We start from the raw sequence: 12,120 nt of genomic DNA, 5'->3' as shown, positions 1-12,120 counted from the left end.
CGCATATTCATCTGGTGTTCATGTCATGTATATTCCCCCATCCCCATCCATGTCCACCCACACCTCCCTGTACCATTGTAACTACTGTGGTTCCTTAATGGTGGTGTGGTATAAGTTATCTACCCTGTCCCCATGCTGGTGATATACAGCTGTCAGGCGATATTTTGGTGTATTTGACTCCCCAGTCTGTATTTGAGCATCTATCATGGTTGCTACCATTGTCGATTTGCCCATTGCTACCATCATCATTGCTGAACTAGGCATGGATTTTGCACAACACCGTATGCCCATCTGGCACACACAGAAAAATAGCAAAAGAAAAACGATGACTGGAACAAACATTTTCATCATGACGCTGAACCACGATCGTACCCAATTGAAGATGTCATCAAGCCAGTTGCTTGGTTCTGTTCCTCCCTCCTTCTGCATTCTCTCCCCCAAATTGTGCACAGCCGAGATGACGTGGGAGAGGGTCCCATTGTTTGCGTCTTCAGAAGGTATGAATGTGCAACATACACTCCCGATTTTTCGGCAAACACCGCCATCCATTGCTGTGAGGAGGTCCAGGACATACCGGTTCTGCATTGTCATTAAGCGCAAGGCGCGAAGTTCCACTTTTATTACATTGAACCCCTCTTCAGTGTTGTTGGCCAGTTGGATCAGCTCCCAGCGCACTATTTGCAGCCAATTGGCGTTTGTCCGTGCTTGGAGTCCTGGCATCAGGAGGGAAGCAAAGAAAGTTTCAGCAGAGTTGAAAAGTTTATATTTGTCAGAAATCTCAACCAGGAGTTCTGATGACTGGCTGGAGATATAGTTGGGTGACCGTCATGTGCGAGATACCATGTCTTGCAGTTCGTTTTCAGACAGGATGTCGTACATGGAAGGCTCTGCTGTTGCTGGCTGGGATGCTGCCGATATATATGTCAGCCACATTTTTCCCCCCTTGGATATGGCTTTCTGGAATCACCATTAGCGCTGAGTGCAGTGTGGCCAGGGCACATGTACCCCTCCAGGAGGGTGGGAGATGCAGGTATGCTTGTTTGCCACATACCCAATACATGTCCATGAGTGCTGCTGTGCCCTTTTTTATGTCTGGAATGATAATTGTTTTGTTGCATTTTCTGTTCAAGCCCATTTGCATGTTTCCCTTGCCATGGAAACAGAGTTTGCGTTCATTTTCTTTCTGCGTTTTGATGGAATTCTCGAGAGCTGTGACCCATGTGAGCTTTGTAATGTGTTGGGACCAGACAGGAGTGCATGTTTCTTTGACCCATTGAAAGTTCTCCTCAGTAAGTCCTCGCTGTGCCTCTGCTTTGCACGTGATAGTCTCGTCGTGCCATTTGTTCTCTGTGAACCGTGTCTCTCTGATAACAAAAAATAGTTCTTTAATGCAAATCACTCCTTGCGGCTTACTCATGCAGGTTTTCTCGATCTGCAGCATTCCTATTGTAACTGTGTGTGACTGGAAAGTGCTCGGAATCCTACACAATATGAGATGAATTAAACATTTGGCATCCGACAAGGGCAATTCTTGAGGTATGAGTATTTTAGGTGTGCCTGATGCGTGCGTTATGCGAGAGCAGACATAACAGCTCTCGTTCGTGGCTTGCTTTGCTGTTGCACTCATGTCTGAGTACCACTTGTTTGATTGATCTGGGTGACAGCGGTCTTCAATCTCATCTAGTCCCAGGCCATGGTATACATCATACCTTTTCCCTCCCGCCCCCCTTTTCAGTCTCCTCCTCCCCCCACCCTTCCATCTTATTTATCATTTTCACTCTCCTGGGGAAAGACATCTGCCCATGTTACATCACTGAATTCACTAGCAGCTTGCCAAGACTGTGGTACTGGAGTGTCTTGGGTAGTTGAAGTATCAGAGCTAAAGTGCACTATATTGCCTTGTGAGGTAGGTTCTGTGATTGTATGTGCATTTATATATGTTAGGTCAGGCTCACCGACCCAGGAATAATCACCATCATACTCATTAGTCTCATTATCATTGCCTAAACCTATAGCAGCAAGTGAAAAAACGGGGGTTTTGACAGTTCGGTTTTTATACAAGGTAGTGAGATTGTCATTTACAGAGCCATTATGTTTCCAAATTGTTGTAACTCCAGCCCATATGAGGCTTGAGCCTTCTCATATCAGGCTTACCCCACTCCCCCCTCTTTTATATTCCCAAATATGAAAGTAAATGTCTAGTACAAGGCAGCAAAAAATAAAATTACAGAAAATACTATTGCCGCAAATGCTAATCCGCATTTGTAATTATACCATTTTTTATTCTATCATCTACTCTATCACTATCTACATTTGAGTCGTTTTTAGAGAGGGCCCTTCTGTCATATTTCCACCTGAAGGGGCGATATAAAAGGGTTAATTACATTGCCAAAACATTTTACACTTCTGTGCATATTTGAAGTTCACCTTCTTCTGAGCACCAGCAGTTTTCGTAAGAAATACTTAAATCTTTTGGAAGCTGAAGATCTTTTCCAGTAAACCACATGCAACTTGAGCTTTCTTCTGTTGTTTTTCCCGCGGGTTGAAGTAAGCTGATGAACTGCCAGGATACTGGCTCTCTCTGGATACTGAGGTGTATTGGTCTCTGCTCCTCAGTGGCAGGAATGGTCCACATTCTTACAGCAAGTGCCCACCCTGTCCCTGGGAACATTAACGGAAAGGTCTACTACAGTCCCCTGGACAGCTATCTTCATTCCAACGGAAGGAGCCTTTGAGCTATCACTTACTCCAACAGTGAACCAATTCTCCCCTTATATATAAATCATAGCAGGGTGACAGTGGCTTCCAAGCTTTGCACAATTTTAAGGATTCTAATGGGGTGTCACACACCAGACCAGAACTCTTGATACTGGCCTAGACTGCAGCGCACAATTAAAACACTTTGTATACTAAAAATTCAGATTGAGATGGCACCCAACCTGTCTCACATCCCCTTTTACAAATACCCCGGGCCACAATGGACCATGAACCAGGCCGGTGGGTGGTAATACAATATTTATTTATTTTAAAATCCAAATGAAATCACAAAAATGTAATATTGAGCAGCAATCACTAGTGGGGTGATAATTACATGGTAAATTGCTGGAATGCACGTAGTTAGACCTTTTCATGTAAAATAAACACTACGCAATTGAAAGGAGGCAAAAATAACTTTTGAGTGGATTTTTAAATGGTATCACAGTTAATCATTCCCCCTGCAACACTCCCTCAACAACTTATTAATCAAACTTTGCATGGATGGGGAGATGTAGCAAGGAGTCAGGTACACTGCAACAATCGGAACTAAAATCTGCTTACCCTTACTGAATAGGAGGCAGTTACTAGTGTACTTTCAGTACTTTCAGTATTACTTCAGTATTACTTACAGGGTTAGAACAAAGGGCAAGGTATCAAAATGGGATATCCTACATTTTGCTATCGGATGGGGTGATACTTACGATAAGCACTTGAAATATGGAATTATGGACCGGCAACCGGTATCTGAACAGCGGGACAAGGGTTTGGTCACGGCACAGTGGCACATCAGCTGTATAAAACAGGTAGCAGGTAGCAGGGCAAACAGGTAGTGCTGGATAATCCCAATGAGGATTCAGCCACCTTTCCCCTTTCTCCCTGAATTAGTGGGATTGTGGTGATGGTTCTGCCTGGATAGGAGGGTCTGGATCAGCTGTCCCTTTCCTGGCAGTGGAATCTGGAATCTGCAGGGTGAGTATGAAATGTCTGGATCTCTGGATATGCTGATGCTGGAAATCAGGTGAGTCAGTGCTTTGTCTCTCTGAGCCTCCACCTTTTATAAGGAGGATGACATCACAGGATTATATTATTAAGGGCAGGCTTTGGCTGGACATGCCTCTAACAACTGGATTGGTCAGGGGTGGCTGTCACCGCCTTTCTGTCAGCCGGTTGGACTTCAGGGACATGACATCAGTTTTATGGTGTGTGCTTACAATGCATATGGCCCTCCCACAGTTAATTTTGACAAAAATCAATTATGACATAAATTGCACATTTTTACAGTTGTGCTTTTGCAAATCACATAGGCAAATGACATATTGTACACATATCCTGTCATTCCAATTCCCAAGTCCTTATGATATTGTTTCGTCCGTCTAATAATCTTTCACAATTTTTAGTGGCAACCATTTCACCTAAAATTCTACAATGTTATATATGTGTACAGATTATCATAGAGCATGTTTGCATTAATTTCCAAAGTTGCACCATGGATACTTCTCCCATGTATTACATTTTCCTGCCGTTTGCGTCCCCAACAGCGCGTTAGGCAGCTGTTCAAATAAAAGGTCCTTTGAAACTGACATGCACTTTGGAAGAGTTTGCTTGTGATATTTTGTTGCAAAATAGTAAAACACTCGCCACACGGCTTGGAGTGCAGTTCTTTGCTATTTCACAGATTTTGCCTGACACAGCCTGTCATTCAATGAGGAATGCCCCCTTTTGCTGGAGCACAACCTGATGGTGGATGAACATAGCTAGGTCTTACTGGAACCAAATTGTGTACAGTTGAAAGGATGGGCAGGGCATCAGCGCACAGTCATTTTAAAATGCAGATGCTTTCTTTTTCAATGGGAAATTCTGAGCTGGCAGCGTATCAGCGCTGCCCTTGACTTCTTTTTTCTGGTGCAAATGAAGAAATTACTGGCAACAATTCTTAAGGTGTTCTGTGTTTCCTCTTGCCCCACATGTGTCTGGTGAGACAGCGCAGCCATTATTTTGGGTGAGTGCAAAACACAGTTTTAAGGCAAGGCGATCGTGCTCTACGGAGCCAGCACAGCCATTCTGCTGGTAACTGCTGAAATGTTGTTTGGTGAGGTAGGGGAGTTCTGCTGGGCTGATAAATGTACCCCACAGCAAGGATCCAAAGATGGCATCTCTCTAGTTAAGTGTTCTCCCTCTTCTGCAACAATTCACAGGGAGCCTTGATTCTGTCAAATTTGCTGTGTGGTAAAATCTAAGCATACAGTGTTTACGACATGGTGGAAGGAATTCCATGCTGACTCTGCTTGAGCCATTTCCCCCAAAACAAAAGAACCTGATTGCAATTTCCTCTCCATGCCCAAACAACACCATGATGAAGAGGTTTCAATGGTCTGTTCTGTGTTCAGTCGATTCTTTAATAGTGCTCACTTCATACGTTGCTGAAGTGTGAATCTGTCACTTCAGAACACACATGCTTTCCTGGCTTGGGTTGAATCAGCAAATAAAAGCCCTGGAAGAGGGGTCACTTTTCCAGCATTTTGCTCTTTCATTTTATGAGCCAATCAGTCAGAAGGGCATTTAGGACACACATTATTTTTAACCATACCAAATTTTCCGTTGGCAGAATTATGTTGCTTTATCATTAGTTTTGTTAAGTAGGTGTAGAATTTGAGGAAACTGCCACTAGGTGTGATTGAACATTGTACATAGCAATCAGTTTTAATACAGAGTATTATGCATTGAAATAAAACCTCAATGCTGCCTGGTGATTTCCTCAGTGCTGCCAGGTGATTTGGGGCCTTAGCAGACTGTCCTTATTATTATTATATTTTACCAGGCCCATATCATTCGGTACCAATAAGATCAAAGGTGCCTATGGATAGCTATATAATGTTAGACCATCTTTCTAGTTCCTGTGGGCTCTTAAAAAATATAGCATGAGTAAGCTATGATACAGTTTCTCATCTGAGCATTTGAGGCTGCATGCCACCTTGTATATAGAAGGTTGCCATTTCACCCTTCCTAGGTGCTGGTGTGCCTTTGGACTGTGCTCTGCAGAAATAATCGTGTATCCACTATATGAATGGAAGTGATTAATTTACTTAAATCCTGAGCCAGAGGACAGAACATTTAGAGACAGTATGACAGCTAAGCGCTTTCCCGCAGATATAATCTTCACTTTGTAAAACATCTCTAGAGTATCCACCTTTTCAGGTGGCGTTCTGTCACATGGAAACATGGGTTGATTTAAGGTGTCACTGTACTGTAAGAGCCTACTTGATTATGCACCACTGGTCTAGTTTGTAAAGCAGCAGTAAGTGGTGCATCACAGCTAGTGGGAGGTTGCAAATGGGGGAGTCCAGTATGATGTTTACAGATATCTGAAAGGGTCCCCACAGGAACATGGGCATGCTTGAAACTGAACTCAAGAGTACATTTGATCTGATTCGAGGATAGGGGCTAAACCATTACACAGACTGCCCCTTTGATGCTGCCCAGAGTAACAGGTTCAGTTTGTGTTGGTCCTTCTGGTGCAGCACAGGGGACAAAGTCTCTTGGATCTGCAACACTAAAGTGAAGTTCTTTTGGATGGATAAGCACATTTGTGAAGATTCCATACAGATCGTGGTTGCGAAGAATCATCTGTCTGCCACCGCTTGTGTGCTGCACTACTTGCAAGTTGTTGATATCTAGGAGGTGTGACATTTACACCTATCCTCAACCTAATACATGACAGTAAATAAAGATCTCTCAGATTTAATGCAAAAATAAAACCTTCAAATCCAGCGGACGTGGAAGGTGATGACCATCTTAACTTGTCGCTGCTCTGTAGATGTTTCTCTGATGTAACTTTGTCATTGTGAATCACTTCTGTTATAGTTTATATGGGCTCATGGGCTTTATAGCGGGGGACACTGAGTTAAGACCTTTATCACTTCCCACATCCTCTGAATTTGAAGGGTTTCGTTGTGTTAAATCTGACCAAACTAAAGTTTTTTCACTGAATTTCAAGGGTTTTGTTCTACTATAGTTTCTTCGGGCCCACTGCACATGTTTCACCAATATGTTTCATCAGGGCCAACTAGGTTTGAAATCCCAAAGATGATCCGTACGGCTGCATTTTGAATCTTCTGTAACTGGTGGATATCGGCCATATTGGCCCCTCCAAGTAAGGCATTGCAGTAATCCACACGTGGCAGTATCACTGCCGTTACAAGTTTTATACGATTTTCCACCGATTTTAGCGGGGATACTTGTCTAAGTACCCTTAGATGGTAGTTAGTGTTGGTATCAATAGCTGTGACATGTGCCTCACTATCAAGACTTTCTTCCATGTATGTGCCTAAGGTCTTGACTTTCTGCACTATTTTAATTTGAATGCCTTCGATGATGAAATGGTCATAATTTTGGCTTAGTTTGGATTGAGCATGCTGAGAGCTGAAAGAGCATCAACTCAGTTTTAGCAGCATTCAAACAGAGCTAATTCGATGACATCCATTTTTTTATGACATGGTAAGCTGCGGCCAGGGTTTGTTGATCAACGTCATGATTCCCGATTATATTCAGTACCAACTGAAAGTCGTCTGCATAATTACAGAAAAAGATCCCCAGAGATTCCAGTTCAACACATAGAGGAAAAATGTAAATGTTGAACAACAAGGGTTAGAGACATGCCCCCTGGGGAACTCTGCATGTTATAGTCTGTGACTCGGAGGCACAATCACCCCAAGAGACACGTGACTGGCGGCCCTCCAAAAAAGGATCTGAGCAAGTAATGGCATTGTTGGAGAGTCTGCCAACAGTAGCCATCCTGTTGAGCAAGATTTTGTGGCCCAGCAAGTCAAAGGCTGCAGATAAATCCAACAGCATCAGCAGCCCTGACTTGCTGTGTTCCAGTTTACCGAGCATGTGTGTTTGTAAGTCCAGCAATGCGGTCTCGGTTCCATGGAAGCTCCGGAATCCTGATTGCTTCATGTGCAATTTACCAGTATCACGTACATATGATTGCAGCTGTGTAGTAGCTGCCTTATCAATAAGTTTGAGAAAAAATAGGGTATTTGTGATGGGTCTTAAATTAGCTGCATCCAAAGGGTCCAAACCAGGTTTTTTTAGTAGGGCGGTGACTGCCACATTTTTAATAGTGTGGGGAATAGAGCCGGTGCGGAAAGAAGAGTTGACAAACCGACAAAGAAAAGGTGCAAACAGTTCCTGATGTTCCAGTATATATTTAGACAGGAAGATTTCCCCCGGGCAGTTTGTGGGGTGCATATTTTTTAGTAATTCCAACATTTCAGTTCAGTTAAAACTAGCTGGGAGATTGATGGAAGTAGCTGTTTTAGGTGAATTAGGCTTAAGCAGGGGGTTTGACAATGGGAGTGTTAGTGTTTCCTGTTCAATTTTATTTTTGGCCTTTAAGAGCTTCTCAGCAAAAGCCTTCTGGACTCTATTGCAATTGTCAGAGGTTGGTCTAATAGAGGGGTTGCAGACCATAGGTTTCTCCCATGTTCTAAAGAGGTGAAAAATGTCCTTTGTCTTATCTCCAGCATGATTTATTTGATCATCATAGAAAGATGTCTTGGTCTCTATGATCATCTTCTTGTACTGTTTCTCAATGAGTTTCCATGCCAACAGATTCTCATTAGATTTATCTTTATGTCAAGTATGTTCCTCCTGTCTTTTGCTGATTTTAAGTTGAGCAAGTGCAGGAGAAAACCATTTGTGGCGGTTGGGCAGGTCTTTAACCATTTTATCTTTCATTGGGGCATACTTATCCAACATATCCAACATGACTTCGTTGTAGACTTTTATAAGTCTCTCTGGGTCATCGAGGTTGTCTGTTTTATTCATGAGAAAATCTGCGCAAGTAATTCAAATCTGGGGAGTGATATCTTTAAAGTTACGTGATTTGACAGTGTGTGCCATGGCATGGGGCCTCAATACGAGTCCGGCGGTAACCGAGGTGGTAAAACTGCCTGGTTACTGCCAGACTCGTATTACCATTCCGCCTCCGTGATTCCCGGAATTACTGGGGCATTACAACCCCGGTTTCCTGGGAATCACGGAGGCGGAATGGTGTTAATCCCCATTCCCATTGAGTCCTTTGGGACTCAATGGGAATGGGGATCATGGAAACACCGGCAGCATCTCGTAATGCTGCCGGTGTTTCCTCGTCTGCCTGCAGGCGGGCGGTGTTAAACCCACCAGGTCAGACCTGGTGGGAACATCACCTCCCGCCTGCAGAGGCCAATCTCTATATATATTTGTGAAAGTGTATTTGTATGTTCAGGGTTGGCTCCAGCCCCATTACAGTTGGAGGGCTGAAGTTTTTTGGCCCAAGGTCGGCATACCAGTCTGGGATGTACTAGCGATAGTGAAAATTGACCAACCCCACCTATTCGCCCTGCATAGGGCGGGGTCTGGCCCTGTGCCATCAGTATAGGTGGTTTCAGAAGATTGGCGATTTTGCGATTGTTCGCTCCAGCCCCACAACAGTTGGTGGGCTGTAATTTCGGTCCAAGGCGGGCATAACAGTTTCGGGTTTACTGGCGACAGTGAAATTTGACCAACCCCATCCATTCCCCCTGCAAAGGGGTGGAGCAGGGTCCAGCCCTGTGCTATCAGTATAGGCGATTCCGGGAGTTTGCCTATTTTGCAAATTTTGAAAAATAGGCAGTGAGGACACAATATAACATATACAAGCATGCACACATATATATAGCAGAACCCGACGTGCATGTCAGCTTCAGACCTGGGCAACACCGGGGGGCAGGGGGAGACCGCTAATACAATAAAAGTCTGCATGTATGGAATCACAATAAGATCATAAGATCTGACAGTCTGGGGTACACAAGTGACCTGCATCAATTAATCTTCCAGAGGGAGAGTTTGCAAGATTGTAAAAAATTCACAAGACCAAAATGAGTAGAAGAAACCAAGTCTGAAACACTCTGCTGGCACTGTGGGACCCAGGAGAAAAAAGCCAGATGTTCTCAAAACAAAAAAAAAGCCAGAGGAACAGATATTAGACGAGTTGTGGGTCTAAGGGTATAACTAAAAGTCAATGTGAAGGACCTGGTAAAATACAACTGATACTGTTTGATTGACACGGCCATAAGAGGGAAGAGACCGTTATTAGAAATAACAATACTGACAAGTGAGGTGGTAAAGGTTCCAGAAATAAAGGTTTATGTAATTAAACTCTTTTTATGTTGTCAGAGTTTAATTGTCACCACTCACCACAACTTTCCCAATGAACCAGGAGGGGTAGGCTATCGGTGCGTCCTTTGTTGGCATTGTCTCGTTTCAGTACACAAAATAAATACAATAATGCTCATCTGTCGTTTATAAAAGCGGTTGTTTTAAGAAATATCAAGAAATGTTATTTAAAAAATGGATCTTGCGATTTTGTAAAAAGTGTACATAAGCATAACTTTGAAGGGTATGTAACTAAAAGGGGATATTTGGGAAGATAGATTGTAAAAGGGAAGGTACCGTTTTAATAACATCCTGGCTTGAGGCATATTCTTTACTCATGAACTCTTACACTATTCATACGTGTTATACATTTGTGTAGAGTTTGTGTCCACCCCTCCCCATCTAACCTCTCGCTCTCTGCCCCCCAAACTTATCCCTATGTGGATGATATATGTATTGCACTTAAATATGAACATTGAAGGTAAATTAGAAAGTGATGGAATTTTGCTTTCTCTTTTTCTAACATGAACAGTTAAATGTTCATGGAATTGCCCATTATGCGATAAGCACACTGTATCTTAAATCACTATAAAATAAGAAAAAGAATGAAAGAAAGATAATAACAGTTATAATGTAGTCTCTGCCCCACCCCAATGGACATTCCATATTCTTTCTAAAAGCAGCAACTGAGGGTTAAGTCTGATCCAAACCACTGAGGTGTTATTGACTATCTCCGCAATGGAGATGCTTGATGCAACCAATATACTTTGACTTGCGCAACCCGGTGAACCATTTACCACTCCACACTTTATTCTTCTCCAAGATCATTACGTTGTTTTCCTATAAGCTACCCCTCCAGTGGATACCACCTACATTCACAAATAAGCGCACACCTCCCGAGGCCCCTCTTCTATTTCTAGAAAGCAACCTCAAGGCTAATGCTAACTGCGTCTGCATGTGACACAGCACAGCAACATTCTGACTGCATTTCCACTTCTGGATTTTTATGATTTTGTATTTATTTGCAGGAAAAACTCTTGACTGACAAATATTCCCCTGTGATGATGACTAAAGCGGTAAAAAATGCCAAAGAGCAAGAACTAATGAGGAAAGCCCATGTGAGTGGACAGGTTACTATTAAAAACTTTCCTGATTGTATTTCTGAAATGTATTAATGCAAGTGTGCATTCTCCTCTATACTGTGCTCTATAAGTCTTTAGTTTAGTGTGTGGTGATAGATCTTTTGTGTTGGATTGTATGACTCTTAGTAGGGGTAATTATATGTGAAATAGAATCAGACCACTTATTGCAGTGTAATAAACAGGTCACTAGTAGGATTCATCTACACAGCTTGGTAAAATAATACATCTTCATAATAAAAGTTTGATTTTAATGTTTTTTTATTTTCTTATTTATTTTGGATTTCTGACTCTTCTTGACATCTCCAAAGCTTAAGCGTTGTGGTGACTAGAATAAAAGCAAATTGTGTTTGCATCAAAGAAAAAATGTAAACATTGTTCATGCATGTCTTACGCCTGGGGACATAGGCCATCTGTTCATTTTCTTGTTGCCAGAACTGTACATGCTACTATGTTTTGGCGAAACCTCTTGCTCTGATATGCTGTGGTTTTGCAGTTTACGCCTACAGCTGGCTTTTGTACTTGGCTGGTTAAAGCTCCTCCCATTGTTTAGACGTTTTGGTTTCAATACACGTAACTCTGTGGGTAGCAGAGGAAAGGGGGCGCAAGCCGAGGCCTTGTGCGCTCTCTTGAGCCTTGCAGATACATAGCACATTTTAAGTAATCGTTTTGACAAGATGGACTAGCACCAGGTCGATGTCAAGCTTTCTGACCGTGCAAAGCTGTTACGGGCACCTGGTAGGTATGTGGGCGCAGCAAACCAAAAGAGAAGATCATGAATAGAGAATACATGATTGTGTGACCCCAAAAACCAGGGAGAAGGCCCAAAGCATCACATCAAGAAATCTCCATAACAGCATCATCAACAAGAGGCATTAATGGGAGTGCAATTAACACAAAGGATGGCCTGAAAAACAGGTAGAACAGTGTATGGCCTAACAGTCACGTTTTAACACACAAGAAGGCATAACATCTGTGCAGTAGTACTAGAAAACAGTCTTCTCAATCACAAAGTGATCGTGGAAGGGACTCAAAGTACATCCATATA

General features: G+C 42.7%; 1 protein-coding gene across 1 annotated transcript in view; it reads left to right on the top strand.

The window, feature by feature from the left end:
- LOC138481079 (xaa-Pro aminopeptidase 2-like) overlaps positions 1 to 12,120 on the top strand; it is a 450,117-nt gene that overhangs the window by 288,846 nt on the left and 149,151 nt on the right. Inside the window, exon 11 of the mRNA XM_069612975.1 lies at positions 10,962 to 11,051. Coding sequence (XP_069469076.1) covers positions 10,962 to 11,051 — 90 coding nt within the window. The remainder of the gene's footprint in view (positions 1 to 10,961; positions 11,052 to 12,120) is intronic.

This window comes from Ambystoma mexicanum, chromosome 5p (assembly GCF_040938575.1).
Source record: "Ambystoma mexicanum isolate Mex_15411 chromosome 5p, UKY_AmexF1_1, whole genome shotgun sequence".
Taxonomy (NCBI): domain Eukaryota; kingdom Metazoa; phylum Chordata; class Amphibia; order Caudata; family Ambystomatidae; genus Ambystoma; species Ambystoma mexicanum.
The sequence above is the reverse complement of the archived record's forward strand: the minus strand, read 5'-3'. Positions and strand labels throughout refer to the sequence as shown.